Raw genomic sequence first — 23698 nt, 5'->3', positions numbered from 1 at the left:
CCACCACCGGCGATTCCCAGAGTTGAAGAAGGAATATTAGATTTTTATTTATTTGTGATTTAATTGCCTAAATGGGTTTGTTTTGGTATGTTGTTTTGATTTGAGTTTGGGTCTTATTATGATACCTTGTGCTTATAACAGGTTTGTCTGTTTATCTACAATTGGTGGCTTTTTTTTTTTTGGTAAGAACTTTTGGTTGTTCTTTTTTGTTTTTCTTTGGGTAACCGATTATGGGTTTTGTTCTAATTTTGTGATTTGCTTAACTGTTTGGACGGAATTTGAATGATTGATTTTTCTGAGGTTGATTTTGTTGAGTCTAAGTTCCCTTGGTCGATATGTTGAATCTTTGGGGATTTCTCTAATTTTTTTTTTTTGTTGGTAAGGTCAAATGAGAGAGGGAAGAATTTTGTCTTCCTCCTCTTGCACTAGCCGAATGGGTTATAAGCATTTTGATTTCCTCCTCTTGCATTGGCCGAATGAGGGAAGGAAGAATTTAAATTGCATTTTTTTTAAAAAAAAATTCTTTATTTTGGACTTTGGTCTGCATTTTGTACTCAATCCAAGCCCTTCTAATTAGACAAATTGACTTGCAGTACTCTTTATGATGTGGCGTGAATGCAATTCTCGTTGTGAAAGCTTAGAACTTGGTATTTGTCAGTTGTGAATCTTGATTTTATACATGTGTATTTAGTTCCATTGGTGATTAGTTTCAATGATTTTCTTGTTTGTTAATCTTCTCTTTCTAGATAGGTGTGTCTCTTGTATATTTCATGTGTGCTTGAGATGCTTTTAATGATATTTCAGAGTACTTGTAAATAAAAAATTTCCCATGGAATCATTCCTTTTATTTGTTTGTTTTTTTTTGGGGGGGGGCAGATGTACATTTAATTGTAAACTCTTTATGCAAAATACTAATGTATGAGTCATTCTTCTGATTGTGTGGTTGCTGCTTTTTGTTATAAACTGAGTATAGAATATCTTGTTTGGCATATCTTTATGCATTGTCTTACTCTAAGAGTCTGCTATGCTAAGAAAGGATTTCAATCGTGCAAAACAGTCTTGTTGTTCTTATTGATTATTTCATTTGCTCTCTTGATATTGCAGGCCAGGGTTTGGTGGAAGGCCTGGCTTTGGTCGTGGCAGTAGAGGTTTTGGTGCAGCTCCCCCCTAGCTAGTTCAAGTTTTGCTTGAAATGATGCTTCTTCATATATAGTTCATAGTCTATAGTCTATAGTTAGTTGTGTCAAGATGACGAGCTATGTATTCCCTTGAGTTTTGGTTTGAGAACGAGAAAATCATGTGCTTCATTCTGGTTATCAATGCGCCCTTCGTATTATCCTTACCTTTTGAAAGCTAGTTGACAATTGAAAAACATATAATTTCCCCTTTTTGGTGTTTAGACCTGAAGCTTCATTTATTGATTCTTCATGCATCCCAAAACAATGTTGCATTGTTACAGCTCAATTCATTCATATTCTGATATTTGTGGTAATTTCACGTGGGGATTTATGTCCTTAATCATCATCCCATAAGCCAGCAAATCATATGGTAATTCTCTAGAGACCTGGCATAACAATTTGTAAGGAAAGCTAAACGAAAGATCCAAAACGAACAACAACAATCAACCATTCATTGAATATTTCCTGTGTGGAAAATGAATTTTTAAAAATATGAACTCTTGACTTATTCATCTATATGCCTAAGCAGATGATTCCACCTCCCCCATAGGGAGCTCATAACAGAACTTGATCCGGGAATTATTTGATTAAAAACATGGTAACATGAGCTAAAATAGAAACTAAGTTTGAATACTATCCATGAATCATTATCATTTTTAAGTACACTCAATCCTGTGGCATTTGTTCTCATGCACAGAATAATCCACAAGAAGGATGATACCTAATTTTAATCAAAGAAGATAAGGATACTTTTCAATTGATTAATGATGTCAAAATTTGGCTTAAAGCACTGCACAACCCAGTAGTCCAAGAATAAACCAATCAAATTCCAGAGATCAGTAAAAGAACAATTTTATTCTAGAGATGGAACATAGTACAAGATTCAAACATAAGAGAAGGAAAAGCAATTTAAAGAAGCACTATTAAGTATCTTTTCGTCAAGCTCATGTACATGGAAACTTGAAGAAACTTTTCCCAAGCTCATTCACAACCCAATGATCTTAGTTGCTGTCGACCCACCACGCCAATGCTGTCAGGGAGGTAACTTCATCAACAACAATATAGAAAATTGACTATCAGCATATTCCATGACATTGCATGTCCCATTATCAAATGCAGACACATTACAGTAAACTTAAGGACTGAAATCAAGCAAGGGTTTGGCATTATCAAATGCAGACACATTAGAAATTCAAACACCCAAGTATTTGGCATACTTTCAACCTTAAGGAAGTTCTAAATTCTGATATAATGCATTACAAATCCAAACAAAATTCTGATCAATCCTCCAATAGTCCAATATGCATATAATATTAAAAGCAACAAACTTGTTATTCAAAGTCAAAAGCAAGGATTTATGATGCAATATTTTTTTTGATAAGTGCAATTTGGGTACTAGAGATTTATGACGCAATATAAAATACACAATTCACAAAAAAACAAACAATGAAAGCATTGCCATTGAAAGATCCACACTGCCACGACACACCCGTCTCCCACAAGAACACACAACATACAATATCAATAGAAGTAGGGATCAATTCATAACTTACATTGGCTGCAACAAGTGTTTGAAGCCCCTTAGACATCGATTCCTTCCACAACCTGTTAGGGGTAGGAATTCATGGTTATAACCACACAACTTTAATAACATGCAGGTGGAGATGCAGAGTGTCTCGGTTTTGCCCCAGATACTGAGATTTATGCTTTTTGCGTATTTATTTATGCACAGATAATGCACATTGTTACTGCTTGTGTGTTCTTATATTTAGTTTTCTATCTACACCATTCTGACTTAAAGTTGCATTTATGTCTCACTTTCTATCCTCAATATTTGTTTTCAAGTTCTGCAATTATTATGTGTGATTCTGAATTGCAGCTCATGCGTTGGATTGTTAAACACTTCAAAGTTTGAGAAAGCCAAGCACAACTTTTAAAATGACTGAATCTATCTTTCAATGGTTCATTAAAATTCATTTCCAGGAAGATTTTGAGAATTTTGTATATAGTACATTATATGTTTATTGGGCTATTGTTATACTTCAGATTTTGTCAAGAAAGCTTGTTGAGATTATGAGAAGATTTTATTCAGCCTATTGCAGGTATCATACACGTCATGGTTCCTTGATGCGTTCTACTATGCCACTGCAATAAATATGGATGTATTGAATTGAGTATAGGTGGACCCGATTACTTGGATCTCCCGTTTGTGGAGAAGGTAAGATGGTGTTCACTGACTTGATAAGATTGGATATAATATAATATTCATCTAAAATAAAATAAAATAAAAGATTGGATTATTATGATTCTCTTACAGTTAAATTGTTAATCATCCCTTGTCCAAAAATCATTTTGGTTTCTTCCCTTCCCCCACTCCTACCCCTCTGGATTTTTAAGTAACGGGACAGTACATGGAAAGCATTTCTTAAAAATTAAGCGAGCAAAAGTTAAATTTGTGAAAGTTGTGTGGATTCCATTTTTCTTTTCTCTAAATTGCTTGCTGTCTTAGTTTGTAATTGTTGGTGTAAAGTTGTATATCTAGTCTTGTAATCTTCATTAAAATTGAGAGTTACATTATTGTCACTCCAACGATTCTTGCCCAACTAACTTAACTAATAAGTCCTATACTGCCCCGTTCTTGACATTTTTAATAAAATTTAAGCAAATTTCTCTGGTTTATGTAATCTGTTTACTTAGTTTTCCCATTGTAAACCAGTTCAGAGTCCTTGCTTATTCATAGAAGATAGTCATAATCCGTCGCGGGATTGGCCACTGTCTCCCCCATGCACCCTCGACCTTGTTCATATGCTTTTATAACATGTAATGTGTTAATACTTTCTTCAGCCTTGAAGCTTCTTTCTATGGTATACTGTTTCTCTGATCGGAATTTCACTAAAATTACGCTGCTTTGTATTGCAGGGTTTGAGAGGGCTATACGCGGGCTTCTATTCTGTAGGTCTTGGGTCTACTGGTTCACGGGGTTTATGTTTCTTCTTGCAAGTACCAATGTTTTGGTTGTCTGAAATTGATCTTTAGATTTTTCTCATCTTTTATACATAGCCAGTGCTTATTTGGAAAACAAGATTGGTTTTTGTTAGGTAGACAGTCAAATGTAAAACTCTATAGTCAAACCTTATATACATTTAATGTCATTTGCAAGTGATATATTTACCAATTCATGCTTAAGTTTTATTAGGTTCAAAATGGTTGCTAACAAAAGGAAGGGTTTGTGTGCCCATATGTACTTATATGATAAATACCACCTGCTTGTAGTACATTTACCTTAGCAAATGAATAACACTTTTACTTATAGTTTGGTTAACAAAAAAAAAAAAAATCCTATCAATTGCAGCATGTCTTTTTAAAGTAATAGCTCCTAGAAGATATTATTTGCATTTAGATTATCCAATGGTAATGTCCTGCCTATTGCTTCTTTCATTTGAGAAAATCAAAGGATGCTGCTCATATTGTGCTGTGATCTTTCGGTTTGATTGCTTTCACTTGTATATTTCTGATTTAATTTGTTGAATGTTGAAAGAAAAAAAAAAATTCGATGGTTTTGAGAGGATGGAGACAAAACTAAAAGCCATTATGCTCAAATCTCTTGGATGGCTGCCTTCAGTTGTTCTTGTTTCCTAATTTCTTTGAACTTCTTGATATGTGTTTTTCTTTTTCTAAATTTTAGTGCTTCTCTTATATACTTTTTGTGTACTTGGGTTGTGCCTCTCTATGCTTCTTAATGAGATTGGATTACTTCTCAAAAGAAAATAAAAAAGAAACCAAAAAGATTGTTATATTTGTAGCTATGATAGTCTTGATAGAGCAAAACAAAGGCATTCAAAAAACAAGGAGGAGAAGCTGAGTCCTGGTCTTCCTACTGATGTTTCCAAATTTGTAGCTTGTCAGGTTTGTTTGTGCACGAATCCTATTTGCTTGTAAAAACGAGATGGCAGTTTCAAACACCTCTTCATCAAACTCGACCATATTTTGGCTCTTACGATCTACTCTGCATCTTACATTAACTTGCTAATAATATGCACTCTGAAAAATCCCTTTTCCTTGCAAGTCTCATATCAATTTTGGCTCTTAAGTTCTGGCAATCACATGAAGCTTAATTATTTTCTCTTACGCCATAGATTTTCATTTTTTCTTTCCTAAGTAAGACTTAAACTTAATTGGGTCTATCAGGATCCCACCCCTTAATCACCTCAACTAAGGATCAATCATAGTGATGTTGATATTTAAAATTCAAAAGATATTCTCTTTTTATAATGTCAAAGTTGCCATCTAGATGCCTTTGTTTAGTTGACAGGTTTTTGTTTGAATGAAGTGCCGATCAAGGATATAAATCAAATGTGTTCAACTTGGAGCCCAACCACCATCGTACTATTATTATTTCATGTTGGTCCTTGGGATATTTGGCTAATGATTAAGCCCCATTTGTTGATTTTTTACCACTAGTTCGCCTTTTTTTTCTTTTTAACAAAAAAAAAAAAAAAAAACCACATTAAAACCACTTTTCCTTAACAAATAAAACCACATTAAAGTTGCCAAGGTTCCTGACCATCCTGACTTTTGACCAACCTCAATCTATCCCAAAGAATTCTCCTATCAACACCCTTGTTAGCCCCGTAAACAAAATATTGAAACCAATCCTCAATTCTACAACTTATATCTTCTTATTCCAACCAAGACCCTAGTATGCCCTAGCCTGCCTTGGTCTTCAGTAATAGAATCATCATACAAAGGCTTCCCAATACCACTAGCGACAAAATTCAAACAAGTAGAATTCCAGAATTCCAACGTAACATCTACAAAATACTCTTTCTCCACCACCAACTGTGGAGACTTGCAACCCTACAGCCACTTGCAACTATACCAATGAATTCTCCTTCAGCCATGTCGGCAATTCCTCTCAAACTGAAATAATTGTTTTTTTTTTTTCTCTTTCTAAATTGGTTAGTAAAATTCACTGACCACTTCCACTAACCACCTAACTGATTAGTGGATAGTAACTTTAATAACCGCTAATCGCTAACCACTTTTTAAAACACAATTTAAAAAATTATTAAGTAACTCTAATAACCGCTAACTAACGTGGGTCTCGCTGGACGTTTGCAAATGCTTAAGTAAGCTAAACACTTGAGAAAAAAAAAAAAAAAAAAAAAAGCGCAACAACAAAGATCAAACATACAGAAACGCACACAAGTAATCATCAAACGCAAAATCAAACTTATCTCCATCAAAACAGAAAGTAGAGAAAATTTTGATGAGATTGTAATGGACGAAAACACATTAAATGCTTCTCGTGGGTCTCCCCGGACCCACGGGTCTGGCTCGCGGTGAATGCCTCAAACCCCGTCGGCTGTGACTCGCCTCCAAACCCGTTTCTAATGCTTCAAAACCCGTTTCTAATGCCCAAAAACCCATTTCTAACTCCTCAAAATTTATTTTTAATGCCCCAAATCCCATTTTTAATGCCTCAAAACCCGTTTCTAATGCCTCAAAGCTCGTTTTTGGATTAAAAACTAAAATTTAGAGGTGGAAGGTTAACCCTTTAGAGATGTTATCACCCTAAAATCTAGTGTATTTTGGTTTAAGTTATTTTTGTACACTTTTTATGTTTTTGCTTATGTGTCGATTATTGATTGTGGCTGTAAAGGAGATGTTATCAGTATTGTCCTAATAAAAGGTTTTCTCTTATATTTTTCTAAAACATAATTCCTTTCTTTTTTTTTTTTCAAATTCAAAATCACCTTATCCATTACTTCCTAGTTAGTTTTGCTCGGAACAATTAGAAGAAAAAAACAAAAAAAATGTAAGTGAAACCCTTCATCCAAAATAAACACCATCCAAATTACATTATTAATGTTAGTTGGAAATCAATGAAATTGTACAACTGTGCTCATGTTTGTTGTATTCCAAAGAATGAAGCTCGTTTGATCCGCATAATGCATATTTTATTATAAAATATAATAGTTATTACTAGGAATAGAGGGGAGTGGAATGAAATAATTATTCCTATTTTTTTGTTTAGTAACAACACACATCAAAACATAAGGGCATATTAAGTTATTATCAGCAGTGTGGAATAAGAGGCTTCTCTCTCTGAGAGAAGCTAGGATATTTTTTTAACAAACCACCTCACCGTGAGGTTTTCCCACCGCCTTATGCGGCTTTTCCGGGGAGGATGGATGGGCTTTGCTTTCTCCCTCCTCCCTTTGTCCTCTCTGCCTTGAGCGGTGTTTTTCCTCTTCCTTTTCGCCTCTTTCCCCTCCTTTTTCCTTGTTTTGCTCTTTTCATTCTTTCCACAAAGCCTAGCTCTTGTTGTGGCTTCGCCTAGCCATCTCTAGTATGCTACCAACCCCCACCGCATCGTCCAATGTGCCCTCCATCGTTTCTGCTATGTTGTTTGCTGGATTTGGCTTGGTTCTTGGATCGGTTTTTCCCAAGCTCAATTTACTTTCCTAGGTCAAAGCCACCTCGACACGCCCTTACACCATGTTCACCGGCACCATCCGCTTCCATAGCCACCTTCTGCGTTGCTTTTCGAGCACCATGCGTCGGAGCATGGATCACACACGCTAACGTTTGGTTGACGCACTCCGGGCAGATTCCTCCGGCGGCCCTCCTCCGCCCCTTAATCCGATGGTGCTACTGTTTTGTGGGTTTATTTTCTCTCGTCTTTATTTTTCCTGTATTTTTCTGTTTCGAGTGTTTTTTGCAGCTAGATGTCTCATGGGTTGTTACTGATGTATTATTGTAGTGGAGATTGTCGTGTGTTCAAGTCATTCTGTTGGAACTTTCGACAACAGAATTCAATAGATTCTCTATCCACCATTATGAGGCACTACATTCAACATCATGTGCTTAATCATAAACCTTAGCACTAAAATACACATCACTCATGAAATAACACAAGAATAACTTCTAAAATTACTCAATTATCACACATGCTTAAAAGGGGTTCATCAAGCATGTATAAAGAGGCTCTAAGAACCGTAATAAAATTAAGTGATTTTGAATACAATTTAATAGCCACAATATGAAATAACGTCAATGCAAATACATATATTATCTCTTTTTTAAATAGCACAATATATCCCCAACTAGTAAAGTAAATTAGAACGGAATAGATCATTTTTTTTTCCGTCCTTACATTGCCCAACTTAAGAACACCAAAAAGTGTATGACCCTTAGAAATAAATTCCTTCCACAACCTGTTAGAAGTAGGGATTCATGATTATAACTACAAAAACTTTGGTAATTAGCCCAAGGGAAGTAAAACTAAATTTCTAACCAAGAGAAAGAAAACCTAGTTACCTTATAGTTATAAAGGCCATCATCTTTTTTATGTTCACCCTTGGGGTAGATAGTGTAATCATGTTTAAGTAATTCCGGCGGCTACATAAAGTACAAGAAAAACTTCATATTAGATAACAATGAAAAACTAATGATATAAAACAACTAAAAAGGTCATCAGTTTTTTTCAAAAAAAGTTGTTGGATCAAAGAGAATTGCGATTTAATATGCTAAACCGAAAAGGAAAAAGAAATTACCCCCTCCCTCGGCTCTTTCATGTAAATACCGGGTTTCTTCTCACCGATTATTCTTTTTTTCACGAATTCCTTTAATATTACTGAAAACAACTAAAACAATATTAAAAAAAAAAAAAAAAAAAAAAATTCTTCCATAGGAGAATCTTGAATTTAATATTTGTTTATAATTAATCCAAGTACCTTCAATGTCCTCCTGCAAACCAAAAAGTATAACATAATATTATCTCATTAAAAAAGACTGTCTTTAAAGACAAAAGAAAGTAACTAATAACCCTAAAAACTAAAAAGAAACTCCTTCAAAAATAACATGTTCAACTTTACCACACATTTGCAGTTGACTTGATTAAGGACATCTATAATTTGAAATTCGCCACATTTTTGCAGTGCAATCCATCCCCTAACGGCACTCCTTACATCCTAAATCATAATAAATATTCAACATTGTACCACAAAATTAGTTTTCCTAATGCAAATGAAAGACTATTATATCATGTCCGAATTTGAATTTAAAATTATTGCGAAGCAAGTGAACAAAATGAGCTATAGAACCATTTTACCTTCCCCACCTTCCCCTTAAAAATGGAATGAGGTCCAAACCGGATTCGATCAACACAAAGACCTGGAGCAAAATAGCTCAAAACCTACAAAGGTAAAAAACAAAACAATAATAAGTGTATGCAACAAGTAATATGTTCCCAAAGTTTCTATGTATTGTATAAATTTCAACTTTTAGTTATTCATCTCACCCGTAGTGTTACAACAAGACTTCCTAACCGTATTGCGCCTAGATGATAATAAAAAGCTGGAGGATATGACCTAAGCGTCAAATCTTCTGATGAACATGATTCAAACAAATCATTTGACAGTAACTGCAAAAAACAATGGTACCCACATGTAGTATTTATAATGTCAAAAATGATCCTCATTTATAATGTTCAGTATTTTTAAGTGAGCAACTACCATAACATCCTAAATGCATAACAGTAGAATTTTTTTGTGCAACCGTCAAAAGAAATAACAATGTAAGACCTAATTGTGGATAAACTTAAAGAAGGTAAAAACCACACACGAGTTATACATACCTTGATCTCGGCTTCAAACCGCAAGTACATAATTATAGTCCGCTAAATAAATCAAACATTAATGTTATACAAGCGCTAAAAATTATAATATGTAGCACATTGAGTTCAAAAACGAAAAATTTGAGCTTACAGTGGCTGGAATAGGTTCCAAATGTTCCAAAATATCAATCAACATATGTATTATTTGATTTTGAGTAGAATATGAGGCTTTGTTGTTGGCAGGAGTTATCGACACTACAACAAGAAAAAGTAAGAATTCAATTGAATTTCCCACTCTTTCACCTTTTTTTTTTTTTGGAAAAAACAATCAAAAACAAAAAAAGATAGATTATGAGCAAGCATACTCAAATATCTTTCTTCTAATCGCAAACCTCTTGCTTCAGAAATCTCAAATATGATTTCTCTTGGCATACTTTCCTTATTCAGTGCTAAGAAGAACAAAAAAACCACAATCAATAAAAATAATTTTTAGAAATAAACATGTGCTCTTATATGTCATATCAAATGAATAAAAACACAAAACAATATTGAATTAAATTATATAAAAAATAAATCTTGGTTTGCGTACCCATATTAATCCAACTCAAGATTTTTTGTGTGAATCCATTTTCATCTGACAAGAGATACTTCAGACGTTCTTGAGAAGTGTTGGCTATTTTAGACAAATAAGGTTTAAAGGGGCCATACATTTGTTCCCAAGTAAAGCGACATAGCCGAGGATCTAATTTTGTAGCACAAATATCATTTTTGTATCTTTTCGCAGATTCCATCAAAGAGTTGGCTACAATATTAGCCCGCCGATGTGTCCAATCTACTTGGATACGATTCTCGTCAATGATATGCATACAACGTTCAATAATGTTCTGTAACTCCTTTGAAGTCATTGTGTGTAGTGGACTAATGCCTACAAGCTTTTGACACAAAAAGGCAGAACCAAGTTGAACCACACCGGGTAGCCATCCTCTTTCCTTTAATTCAAATAAAGCCAATTCTAGTGCTCTTGCCTCAGCCATCACTATATTATAATTAGGGTTTTCATCATTTTTTGCCACAGCCTTCCTCATAGTGTGATTTTCAATTCTTGTAACTTTTGTACGCCGTAAAAGATGTATGCCACGATGGTCAAAAAGCACATATCTTAAGAAAACGTGTTGTTTTGAAAGACTCGCATATAGGTTAAGTTTAAATTTTTGCGTCATTGTTGGAGGTGACCATCTTACAAATTTAACTTTGGAAGTACGTTCTGAAAAGGAAAAGAAAAAAAAATTGTATTCAAATTATGAAGAAAAAGAAATAGGAGATCAAATTTGCATTTTCTAATTAAAGACATCAACGCATTGCTCTTTTATATATATATATATATATATATATATATATATATATATATATATATATATATAATTTAAAGAAATTTAATTTTATGAACAAAAATATTGCTACAAAAAAATTAAAGTTGAAAAATTTGAAGGACGGAAAAAGAATTAGCTGTCGATAACATGCCCTTCAGCCTATAGCCTATAGCCTATATGAAATATAATTGTACTTCCCAAAAGACTTCTTTTTAGCCTATAAGACTCTTTCTTGTTTAAATTATACCTGACGGAAGAATGGAGCCTTTTATAAGGCTCTTGTTTGCCAGTAGCTTTCTGTAATGGCAGGTTGTTGCAATGACATTCTGGATGAATCGGCTAATCTGAAAAATGGTACAAATCGGTAAATAGACACTTGAATTTTCTTAGAAGGAAATTATATCGAGAATCAAATACAAACGACTTCCTAATATTGATTAGTCAGAGAATCAAATACCTCATCTTTCATGTTGGATATGGAGAGCCGTCGTCTTTGTGAAGCAGAACAGGATAAACTACTTGCCACGTCGAAACACAAACACAGGCGCTCAAAATTTATATATTTGAAATTTTCATACTCCATCCATTTCACACCGCCGCGAGAGAGCGAAACAGAGAGAGCGTGAGTCAGAGAGAGAGAGAGAGCGCGAGAGCGTGAGTCTGAGAGGAGGGAGGAGAAGAACGCAGGAGTCTGAGAACTTGCATGCAATCTGGGTTATTAGGTTTAGGACTTAAGAGTAAATTCAAGCGGAGCGGGTATCCGAGATTTTTTTAAAAAACAAAAAAGCGCGACCCGACCCGCCTAGAACGGGTATTCGAAATGTTACCTGGGACCCGCGTTTTTATTAGGGAAAATGGGCGGGGCGGGTAGATGCCCACCCATTTATTTTGTAAGACAAACTTTGGTAATCTGCCATTCACGTCTTTCCTTTCCTTCTTCTCCAATTTCCACTCTCTCTTCCCTGATTCAAATTCAACCATTCTTATCCATAATCTCCGCTCAATCGACGCACACACGAGCTCACTGATTGTTTGTTCAATTGTGTTCTTTTTGTGCTTCAGAGTCATTTTATACTGTGAAGAGAGCTGTGCCATGGAGTGATAAGGAGAAAGATTTCTCATCTGATGAATACTCGTCTTCACATAATCACATTCATACGTTGGAGCCGAAGAAAGGCGAAGGATCAATCTAAAGCCAGCCAACCTTCCAAAAAGAAAAATCCTCCGAAGGTAACAGTTCTCGATGTCTCTCTAACAAATTTGTTGCTTCATATTTTGATTTTTCTTCTCTCCTCGAGCGAATTAATGTGGATTGTGGTTGGACTGCTCGTTGCTCAACCTTAATGCTTGTGATTAATGGTTGTGTTTGTGGAAATGGATTGTAAATGGAAAGTGTTATTGCATTAAAGATAAGCTCTCCACTCAAAGGTGGGAGAAACCGCTTACAAAGTGTTTGATAGAATTTCACAATGAATTCCCCAAAAATGGTTAGCTTATTAGTTAATTCAAGGCTATCTCTATCGATAGATCATAACTTATCCTAACCTAACAAGCAGCAGAACATCAAGTAACTAATAGAGCATATCTCCAGCTTATCTCCTTCTAGGTCTCCTGCTCCTACTAGATCTGTCAACCATCAGTCTTGAGTGTGCCTCCAGTCCACCAAGAGAACCGGAAGACAAGAAGTGAGACTGGTCATGGTCTACTTGCAAGGAAATTCGTTAGACTAACGAGATTGAAGAATCTCATGAAGAACGAAGAAAACAAGGGCTGCAATAACCCATAAATGGAGAGTGACTGACAAGTGTGGAAACTTGGAAAGAGAAGAACCTTACTTTTCCTCTGAAGGAGAAGAGGAAAAGAGAGCATGGTCTGGCTAGCAGGGGAAAGAATTCTGTACTTGAAGAAGAAACGATGTTGTTAAGGGAGAGTGGCCTCGATTCTGGTTTTGATACTTGATCCCTTTTGCTTGTAGTCATGACCCATGAGTTTCTTAATGTAAAATATGTAAAAGCTCATTTCTATATGGTCATTATTGCATTGAAAAGATTGGATTGTGACCTATAGTAGCAATTCTAAGATGACTTTTGAAGCATTGTCTCTTGAAATTTGCATTGTTTCAGGTTACCAGATTACTGAGAGCCATGTCCATCTAGGTATTATTCATGTGAACGTGAAGGATATTCGGTTTGGGGCTCTATTTTATTTTTTTTTATTTTTTTTTATGGGACCTATCTAATATTTTCTAACAGTAGCTGGAACTGTTTTTGGAAATATTGACACTGCATTCTTGATGTCCTTTTATTTTTCAGTATTTTTCTTTTTGAGTTGACGTTTGGTTGTCGTTTACACCCAACTCAAATATTTTCATCCCAAGTCAATTTTTTTTCAACCCAACTCAAAATAATACTTATAATAATAATTTTTTTTAAAAAAATAAAAATAAAAAATAAACAAAAATAAAAAAGGAAAAGGAAAATTAAAAGGTAATCAAAAAATAAAAATAAAAATAATACCCAAGGTGGCCAGACCACCCCAAATAGCCGTTGGAGATAGCCGAGCAACCCCAAACAGCCGTTGGGGGTGACTAATTTTTTTTTTTTTTTCTTATAAAGAACAAAACTCATAAAATTCTTAGTAATATTGTTGACCAGAACTCTCCAAAAAAGTTTCACATTTGAGTAAATTTTGATAGACAAAACCCATCTCCCAAGCAGAGTTTAACAAGCCAAGCCCGAGTATATTCACGAGTAGCTAGGGATGGAGCCAGAAAGCAATATAGGTAGGGGTGAAGGCATAAGCTTAGGAAAAAATAAAAAAGGCCACGGCCTAAATTTATTTATTTATTTATTATCATCTAAAGTAGTGGTTCAATAGCCCAAGAAAATCCTCAAAGTGATTAGGTACACACTATAGTATAAACTAGAAGAACAACAAAATTTAAGACCTAGATTGAAAATCACACGAAGAAAAAGCAACAACCATGAAACGAGAATATAGTAAGTTTAAGCTGCGTTTACTTACAGTTTGGATGGAATTTGAATGATTGATTTTTCTGAGGTTGATTTTGTTGAGTCTTAGTTCCCTTGGTGGATATGTTGAAATCTTTGGGGATTTCACTATTTTCTCTCTTTTTTTGTTGGTAAGGTCAAATGAGAGAGGGAAAAATTTTGTCTTCCTCCTCTTGCACTAGCCGAATGGGTTATAAGCATTTTGATTTCCTCCTCTTGCATTGGCCGAATGAGGGAAGGAAGAATTAAATTGCATTTTTTTTAAAAAAAAATTCTTTATTTTGGACTTTGGTCTGCATTTTGTACTCAATCCAAGCCCTTCTAATTAGACAAATTGACTTGCAGTACTCTTTATGATGTGGGGTGAATGCAATTCTCGTTGTGAAAGCTTAGAACTTGGTATTTATCAGTTGTAAATCTTGATTTTATACACGTGTATTTAGTTCCATTGGTGATCATTAGTTTCAATGATTTTCTTGTTTGTTAATCTTCTCTTTCTAGATAGGTGTGTGTCTTGTATATTTCATGTGTGCTTGAGATGCTTTTAATGATATTTCAAAGTACTTGTAAATAAAAAATTTCCGGTGGAATCATTCCTTTTGTTTGTTTGTTTTTTTTTGGGGGGGGCAAATGTACATTTAATTGTAAACTCTTTATGCAAAATACTAATGTATGAGTCATTCTTCTGATTGTGTGGTTGCTGCTTTTTGTTATAAACTGAGTATAGAATATCTTGTTTGGCATATCTTGATGCATTGTCTTACTCTAAGAGTCTGCTATGCTAAGAAAGGATTTCAATCGTGCAAAACAGTCTTGTTGTTCTTATTGATTATTTCATTTGCTCTCTTGATATTGCAGGGTTTGGTGGAAGGCCTGGCATTGGTCGTGGCAGTAGAGGTATTGGTGCAGCTCCCCCCCTAGCTAGTTCAAGTTTTGCTTGAAATGATGCTTCTTCATATATAGTTCATAGTCTATAGTCTATAGTTAGTAGTGTCAAGATGACGAGCTATGTATTCCCTTGAGTTTTGGTTTGAGAACGAGAAAATCATGTGCTTCATTATGGTTATCAATGCGCCCTTCATATTATCCTTACCTTTTGAAAGCTAGTTGACAATTGAAAAACATATAATTTCCCGTTTTTGGTGTTTAGACCTGAAGCTTCATTTATTGATTCTTCATGCATCCCAAAAAAATGTTGTATTGTTACAGCTCAATTCATTCATATTCTGATATTTGTAGTAATTTCACGTGGGGGTTTATGTCCTTAATCATCATCCCAAAAGCCAGCAAATCATATGGTAATTCTCTAGAGACCTGACATAACAATTTGTAAGGAAAACTAAACGAAAGATCCAAGCGAACAACAACAATCAACCATTCATTGAATATTTCTTGTGTGGAAAATGAATTTTTTAAAATATGAACTCTTGACTTGTCCATCTATATATATGCCTAAGCAGATGACTCCACCTCCCCCATAGGGAGCTCATAACAGAACTTGATCCTGGAATTATTTGATTAAAAACATGGTAACATGAGCTAAAACAGAAACTAAGTTTGAATACTATCCATGAATCATTATCTTTTTTAAGTACACTCAATCCTGTGGCATTTGTTCCCATGCACAGAATAATCCACAAGAAGAATGATACCTAATTTTAATCAAAGAAGATGAGGATACTTTTCAATTGATTAATGATGTCAAAATTTGGCTTAAAGCACTGCACAACCCAGTAATCCAAGAATAAACCAATCTAATTCTAGAGATCAGTAAAAGAACAATTTGATTATAGAGATGGAACAGAGTACAAAATTCAAACATAAGAGAAGAAAAAGCTGTTTAAAGAAGCACTATTAAGTATCTTTTCGTCAAACTCATATACATGGAAACTGGAAGAAACTTTCCTCAAGCTCATTCACAACCCAATGATCTTAGTTGCTGCCGACCCACCACGCCAATGCTGTCAGGAGGTAACTTCATCAACAACATAGAAAATTGACTATCAGCATATTCCATGACATTGCATGTCCCATTGTCAAATGCAGACACATTACAGTAAGCTTAAGGACTGAAATCAAGCAAGGGTTTGGCATTATCAAATGCAGACACATTAGAAATTCAAACACCCAAGTATTTGGCATACTTTCAATCTTAAGGAAGTTCTAAATTATGATATAATGCATTACAAATCCAGACAAAATTCTGATCAATCCTCCAATAGTCCAATATGCATATAATATTAAAAGCAACAAACTTGTCATTCAAAGTCAAAAGCAAGGATTTATGATGCAATATTTTTTTTGATAAGTGCACTTTGGGTACTAGAGATTTATGATGCAATATAAAATACACAATTCACAAAAAAACAAACGAGGAAAGCATTGCCATTGAAAGATCCACACTGCCACGACACGCCCGTCTCCCACAAGAACACACAACATACAATATCAATAGAAGTAGGGATCAATTCATAACTTACATTGGCTGCAACAAGTGTTTGATGCCCCTTAGACATCGATTCCTTCCACAACCTGTTAGAGGTAGGAATTCATGGTTATAATCACACAACTTTAATAACTAGTGGAATTCAAAACTAGATTTCTAACTAATAGAAAGAAAACCTAGTTACCTTGTAGTTATAATGAATTTTCCCATCATCTTTTCTACCTCCATACTTCAAATCTTCAATGATGAAATCATAAATTGGTTGAGGCAACTACGTAAAGTAAAAGAAAACCTTCATATTAGATAACAATGAAAAAAATAATAATATAAGACAAAAAAATTCATAATTATCTTTTTTTTTTTTTGTTGGACAAGAGATTATTGGGAATCAATATGCTGAAAAATTACCTGCTCCCGTTCTATCATGTACAAATCGGGTCCCGTCTCAACAAGCATACCTTTTTTTACCTACTCTATTAAGGTCACTGAAAATCACTCAAACAACATTAGGAAGAAAAAAAAATTCATAAGAGAATCTTGAATTCCATCTTTGTTTATAATTTTAGTCAATTACCTTCTATGTCCTCCTGCAAACCAATAAGTATAACGTGATATTAACTCATGAAATAAGTCTATCTTTAAATATAAAAGAAAATAACTAAGAATTGTAAAAAGAATCTCATTCAAAAAATTACCACATGTTTGCAATTGACTTCATTAAGGATATCTATCAGTTTAAAATCGTGAATTGTTCGGTTGTGAAGCCATCCCATTATGGTGCTCGTCATATCCTAAATAATAACAAATATTTAGAATTGTACAACAAGATTAGTTTTGTCCTAAAATGCAAAGCAATTGAGCAGATGATAGAATTTTACCTTCCCTCTATAGATTTTACGGGAGCCAAAATTAAGCCTTTGAATGCACAGACCTGGAGCATAATGGCTCATAACCTGCCAAGTAAGAACATAAAGAATAGTTAGCCATATGCAAAATGTAACACATTCTTCTAAGTTTCTATATTTTATATAAATTTTCCTTTAAGTTATTAATCTAACCTGTAATGTCACAACATGCTGTCCAAATTGTACTGCGCCCATATTATAGTAGAAATGATGAGGATTTGATGAAACCGTCAATTCGTCAGATGAACACGGTTCAAACAAATCATTTGGCTCAAACTACAAGAAACAACAATATTATCTACAATTAATTGTTATAATGTAAAAAATGTTGTAATATTTTTCACAAACATTCATTTTTCAGTAATTTGAAAATGTTTTATCATTTGATATTATCTTCATGAGTTTTTATGAGAAATAAAAATCATCTTTAACCAATTTGGTTTATAACTGTATGTATTTATTATTTGGTTATGAGATATAACTTTTATGACCGTTTGTATTTATTACCTGGTTATGAGTTATTAAATAAAAATTAGTTTTAATTGATTTTTACAGTTTTGACCATTAGTCTTTAACAAGTTTTATTGTAGTTTGACCATTTGATTATTAGCAAATGTTTTACCCTTTTTTGGTATTATGACCATTTGGTCATTAACCCATTGATTTCCTTATTGTTTTATAACCGTTTAGAATTAATATGTTTTATTGCATTTTATAACAAGTTTTATGCTTGGTACGAAACACCTTTCTATACTTTTCTTTCACAAAAAATTTAAAACTTCTTTTTAGTTTATATCACATAAATCAATTCCTTCATTGTTTTGCCAAGGTGAATTGAAAAGCAATCAGCTTATAGCCTTGTTGAAATGTCTTAAATTTATGATGTTCCCCTGCTAACGGAAGTGCATATGATGTTCCATGCAATTGAATATGCATGTAGCAAGAATTTAAAAGAGTTACCTTTCGATATTTATAAGGAAACACCTGGAAACTTGGATAGCCCTTTTCTACCTAATCATACCACAATAGAGATTGTTGTGGGGGAATTATGAAAGGATCTATAGCTTTTTATGTGCACCACACATACGCACACAACTAAGTCATTGGGGGGGGGGGGCACCCCATTAATGACGGTATTTCACCTTTTTTTCACCGGCACTAGTTGATTTTATTAACAATCTTGGATATTCAATAGATTAAGCTTCATTAACCAAGCGATAACAAAGTGAAAATGTGAATTATTTGCTTATCTTTTAGTGTAAAAAATGTCTTATTACTAGTGTAAAACTACAGTGTGAATCTGAAACAATATTAAACCATGGTATGCGTTTCAAAGCAATCCAAACTCTAAACTGGAATACTAGGACAGCAAAAAGCAACCAGCTAAAGACCAGTAAATTATTTCACTCATGCAAAGTGCCAAATAAGTTAAGGATATCGAATTTTCAATTAATCACTTTCGTTATAATTATTCGTAAAATTCTCAAAATATTAATTTTTTTTAATTAAAATAAAATAAAATAAAAAATTGTAAAGGTGTGATGCTGGAGATGGCGATATCATATAATATATAAGAAGTTGGTTTTTCTTCATAAAATTGTATGTTATAATCAGCATTGCTGGAGATGGCGATGCCTGAAACTCTCTCTCTAATTCTTGTGGTCAGTGTAGTGCTTTTTCTTGTGAGCATGAGCAAGCATATAGATGGCCATCCACCTGTAGCCAACCTAACTCACGGTGTTAAAATCTAAGGTTTAGGTTCCGTTAAAAGCAAATGAAAGGATTCTATACCGTGCAACATGGAGTTGGAGAAGAATAAAACCACTCCCTGGTAATGGAAGAGATGAGGGCAACCAAAATTTTGCAAGAGAGAGATGCGATGTATAGAGAAAATTATATCAGGGAAATGAATATTTAAAGAGAGTCTAGGGTTTGGTGTAAGTCTTACACATTTTTGTTTTAAAATTTAATGCTAGGGTTAGGATTTAGGGTTTTGAAATTAATTAGGCTTTGACTAGGGTTTAGGGTTTAGGGTGAAGTAATTAAGCATGCCGATTTTAACAAAAAAGAAAAAATTAGATTTTAAAACTTATCTCTTTCAACCACTTAGCTGATTTTAACAAAAATCAGATAAACCTACAGGTACGGCCTGCCGACACTCCAAAACGACTGCCATTAAAGCTAATAACCTTCTTGTCTCTGCATTGAATATCTCTAGTATATAATCTCTCTAATTAAATCACTGTCAACTCTTAAATCACCCAATAATATTATTTCATATAATCATATATAAAATCAGGGAACTAATATATATTACATCAATGTCCATATAAACTTGTAATTTCCTCAATAATTAATATTACACCTAGCATGAATATTAGAATAATCTTATAACAAATTAACATCTCATATAATAATGATTATAAAATCTGGGTTGCTACAGTGGCCTTTCGATCCCAACAGTATGGATTCCAGGAGGTGTACGCTAGCTTCTCAAGGTCATAAATCCTCAGTGAGCGGGTGAGACTTTCGGGTTTTTCTTTTAAAGTATTTTTATTCTTTGCTTTGTAAGAATTGGGAAACTGTAATGAATTTTGCCTAATAATTCAGCTCTTCCATTGACTGCAAGCTTCTTTGTGTGTGTGTGTGTGTTTTTTTTTTCTAGCTCACAAGTCACAAACAGAATGATATACATGTAAGATATTGAATATATATAAATGCTAATTAACAATATAATTAGCAGCGGAAATTTAATATATATATATATATATGTATATGTACCTCCAGCCATTGCTTTACTCAAGCAGCTTGAAGAACGACTTCACAGCAATCAAACTAAAAATTAAAAACAATTTTATTGAGAGGTTCTTATGACCTATGCCTACCAGTGAGTGCCAATTGATGGAATACACAGGCCTTATTTATAGGTAGGTCAGGGGACCCTCAATTAGAGCTGTTACCTTAATTATTCCTCCCATCAAGGAATAAAAAATCAATCAATACAGCTAATTGATTCCACAAACATTAAATCATTAATTAAATCAAATACTTGTTCCACAAGAATTAAATCAGTGATTTAATTCAGAATATTTGATTGAAATCAAATACTTGTTCCACAAGAATTAAATCAGTCATTTAATTCATAATATTTGATTTACATAATAAGCTTCAAATTGGAATAGAATATTGAACACCGTAATTTTATAATTACAATAATATATGTGACATAAGGGACATACTTAAATGAAATTTCTTACATTCTCCCACTTGGCCCTTATGACACATAAATTCCTTATGGTGTTCAGTTCTATGATTTGGCCAATACTTTATCTATTCCAACCATTCATGGAATCCTCCCACTCATTCAAGGAATACTACACACGAATCATGGCGGTAAAGCTTTTATGTAATAAGCTGTCCCTTCCATGTATCACGATGTCTAATACCTCCCTAAATGAGTACTTTATGGATAATGTACTTAATGAACGAACTTCCTATAAGTCATTCGGGTCCAAACTTAATTTTATCCTCATGGATAAGATAATAAATGTGCACAAAACTTTATTAAAATAACATGATGTCTATAGACTGAATAGAAAGAACTAAGTACAAAATGAATCAATGAGCCCCATATGCTCCACATGACTTTTAAACTGCTTTACCGGTAAACCTTTAGTCATGGGATCCGCAATCATCAGTTCAGTACTAATATGCTCAATGAATACTTCATTCCTTTTAATGTTCTCTCTCACACGAAGGTACTTGATGTCGATATGCTTACTTCTGCTTCCACTTTTATTATTCTTAGAGAAGAAAATGGCAGCACGATTATCGCAGAAGATCTTGATTGGTCTCGCTATAAAATCGACAACCTTGAGACCACTAACAAAATTTCTTAACCATAATGCCTGTGTAGTGGCTTCATAGCATGCAATAAATTCTGCTTCCATTGTAGATGTAGCAATTATAGTCTGCTTGCTGCTTCTCCAAGATATAGCTCCTCCAGCAAGAAGAAAGATATATCCTGAAGTAGACTTCCTGCTATCCACACATCCAGCAAAATCTGAATCTGAATATCCAACCACCTCCAAATGGTCAGTGTGTCTGTATGTCAGACTGTAGTCCTTGGTTCCTTGCAAATACCGCATCACTTTCTTTGCAGCTTTCCAATGTTCCAATCCTGGGTTGCTTTGATATCGACCCAGCATTCCAACTGCCATTGGAATGTCAGGTCTAGTACAGACCTGTGCATATAATAGGCTGCCAACTGCAGATGCATATGAGATACTTTTCATCTGTTCTTGTTCCAATGCATTCTGGGGACACTGATTATTGCTGAATTTATCCCCTTTAATGATAGGTGCTACAGAAGTTGAACAGTTCTTCATTCTGAATCTCTCTAAAACCTTTTCAATGTAAGCCTTCTGAGACAATTTTAATATTCTTTGATTTTTGTCTCTGTGAATCTCTATGCCAATGACATATGAAGCTTCACCCAAATCTTTCATTTCAAAGTTTTGAGAGAGGAACTGTTTGCTTTCTTGTAGCAAACCTAAATCATTAGTTGCAAGCAAAATATCATCTACATATAGGACTAAGAAAATAACTTTGCTCTCACTGACCTTAAGGTATATGCACTGATCAACAAAGTTCTCAACAAAACCATATGAGGTAATAACTTTGTGAAATTTGATATACCATTGGCGGGAGGCTTGTTTTAGCCCATAAATAGATTTCTTTAATTTGCAAGCCTTCTGACTGTTATCATCAAATCCTTCAGGTTGTTTCATGTATACCTCTTCTTCAAGATCCCCATTTAAAAATGCTGTTTTCACATCCATTTGATGTAGCTCTAGATCAAAGTGAGCTACTAATGCCATGATTATTCTAAATGAATCCTTCTTTGATACTGGAGAGAAGGTTTCATGATAATCAATGCCTTCCTTCTGAGTAAATCCCTTGGCTACAAGTCTAGCTTTATACCGTTCAACTTTACCAGAAGCATCTGTTTTGGTTTTGTAAACCCATTTGCAGCCTACGGCTACAGCTCCCTCTGGTAAGTCAACGAGATCCCAGACTTGATTTTTAGCCATGGATTCCATCTCTTCCTTCATGGCATTGAACCAAAATGTGGAGTTATCTCCACTCATGGCTTGTGAAAATGATTTTGGATCATCTTTAGGCCCAATGTCAAAATCAGACTCTTGGAGGTATACAACATAATCACTAGGGATTGCTGGTCTACATATTCTAGAGGATCTTCTTAATCCTACTTCCTCCCCATTTGGAGGAGGTTGAGTAGGCTCATTCAGAACCTGTTCCTCAGGAGTTGGCTGTTCTGAAATTGATTGTGGTTCAAGGAAATCATTTTGATTTTCCCTAAGCACAATCAAACGTCCTTCATGTGAAGGAGTTTCAGTCAACTCTCGTGCTTCCTCTAATTCAACCATTTGAGGATGAGCACTCCCACAAGGTTCAGTATCCTCTATAAATTTTGCATTTATAGACTCAACAATTCTAGGACTATGCGAAGGACAGTAAAACCTAAATCCCTTGGAGTTAACTGCATAGCCCATAAAAAATCCGCTGGTTGTCCTTGGGTCTAATTTCTTTAGACTTGGATTGTAAATCCTTACTTCAGCAGGACAACCCCATATGTGTAAATGATTTAAACTTGGTTTCCACCCATTCCATAATTCAAAAGTTGTCTTGGGGACAGCCTTGGATGGAACCCTGTTTAAAACATACACAGCAGTTTTTAAGGCTTCACTCCATAAAAATAAAGGGAGATGGGAATTACTCAGCATGCTCCTAACCATGTCCATAAGTGTACGATTCCTTCTTTCTGCTACACCATTTTGTTGTGGTGTGCCAAGCATCGTGTATTGAGCCACAATACCTTCCTCTTCAAGGAATTTCGCAAATGGACCTATCATTTGTCCCTTTTCTGTGTACCTACCATAGTACTCTCCGCCTCTATCAGATCTTATGATCTTGATTTTCTTTTCCTTTTGTTTCTCTACTTCTACCTTATAGGTCTGAAAAGCATTTAATGCTTCAGCCTTATCATTTATAAGATAGAGATACATAAACCTTGTATGGTCATCAATGAAAGATATGAAATATCTTTGACCATTTAGGCAGGAAGTAGGAAAAGGTCCACAGATA

General features: G+C 34.4%; 1 protein-coding gene and 1 long non-coding RNA gene across 2 annotated transcripts; one reads left to right on the top strand and one right to left on the bottom strand.

Moving 5' to 3' along the window:
• Positions 1 to 8710: 8710 nt before the first annotated feature.
• LOC148582998 (uncharacterized) lies at positions 8711 to 11637 on the bottom strand. Its single transcript, XM_088511770.1, has 11 exons — positions 11626 to 11637; positions 11416 to 11512; positions 10388 to 11062; positions 10164 to 10247; positions 9950 to 10053; positions 9820 to 9861; positions 9484 to 9606; positions 9304 to 9378; positions 9059 to 9154; positions 8918 to 8930; positions 8711 to 8817 (listed from the first exon to the last, which is right to left on the bottom strand). The coding sequence occupies exons 1-11, from the start codon at positions 11635 to 11637 to the stop codon at positions 8711 to 8713; spliced, it is 1428 nt and encodes a 475-aa protein (XP_088367896.1).
• Positions 11638 to 12074: 437 nt separating this feature from the next.
• Positions 12075 to 13260, top strand: LOC132166337 (uncharacterized). The gene is made up of 2 exons (XR_009438565.2): positions 12075 to 12398; positions 12760 to 13260. It is a non-coding gene; the product is annotated as an uncharacterized LOC132166337 (long non-coding RNA).
• The last annotated feature ends 10438 nt before the right edge of the window (positions 13261 to 23698 follow it).

Source organism: Corylus avellana, chromosome 11 (assembly GCF_965113065.1).
Source record: "Corylus avellana chromosome 11, dhCorAvel1.hap1.2, whole genome shotgun sequence".
Lineage (NCBI taxonomy): Eukaryota > Viridiplantae > Streptophyta > Magnoliopsida > Fagales > Betulaceae > Corylus > Corylus avellana.
This window is presented reverse-complemented; position numbering and strand designations above follow the sequence as displayed.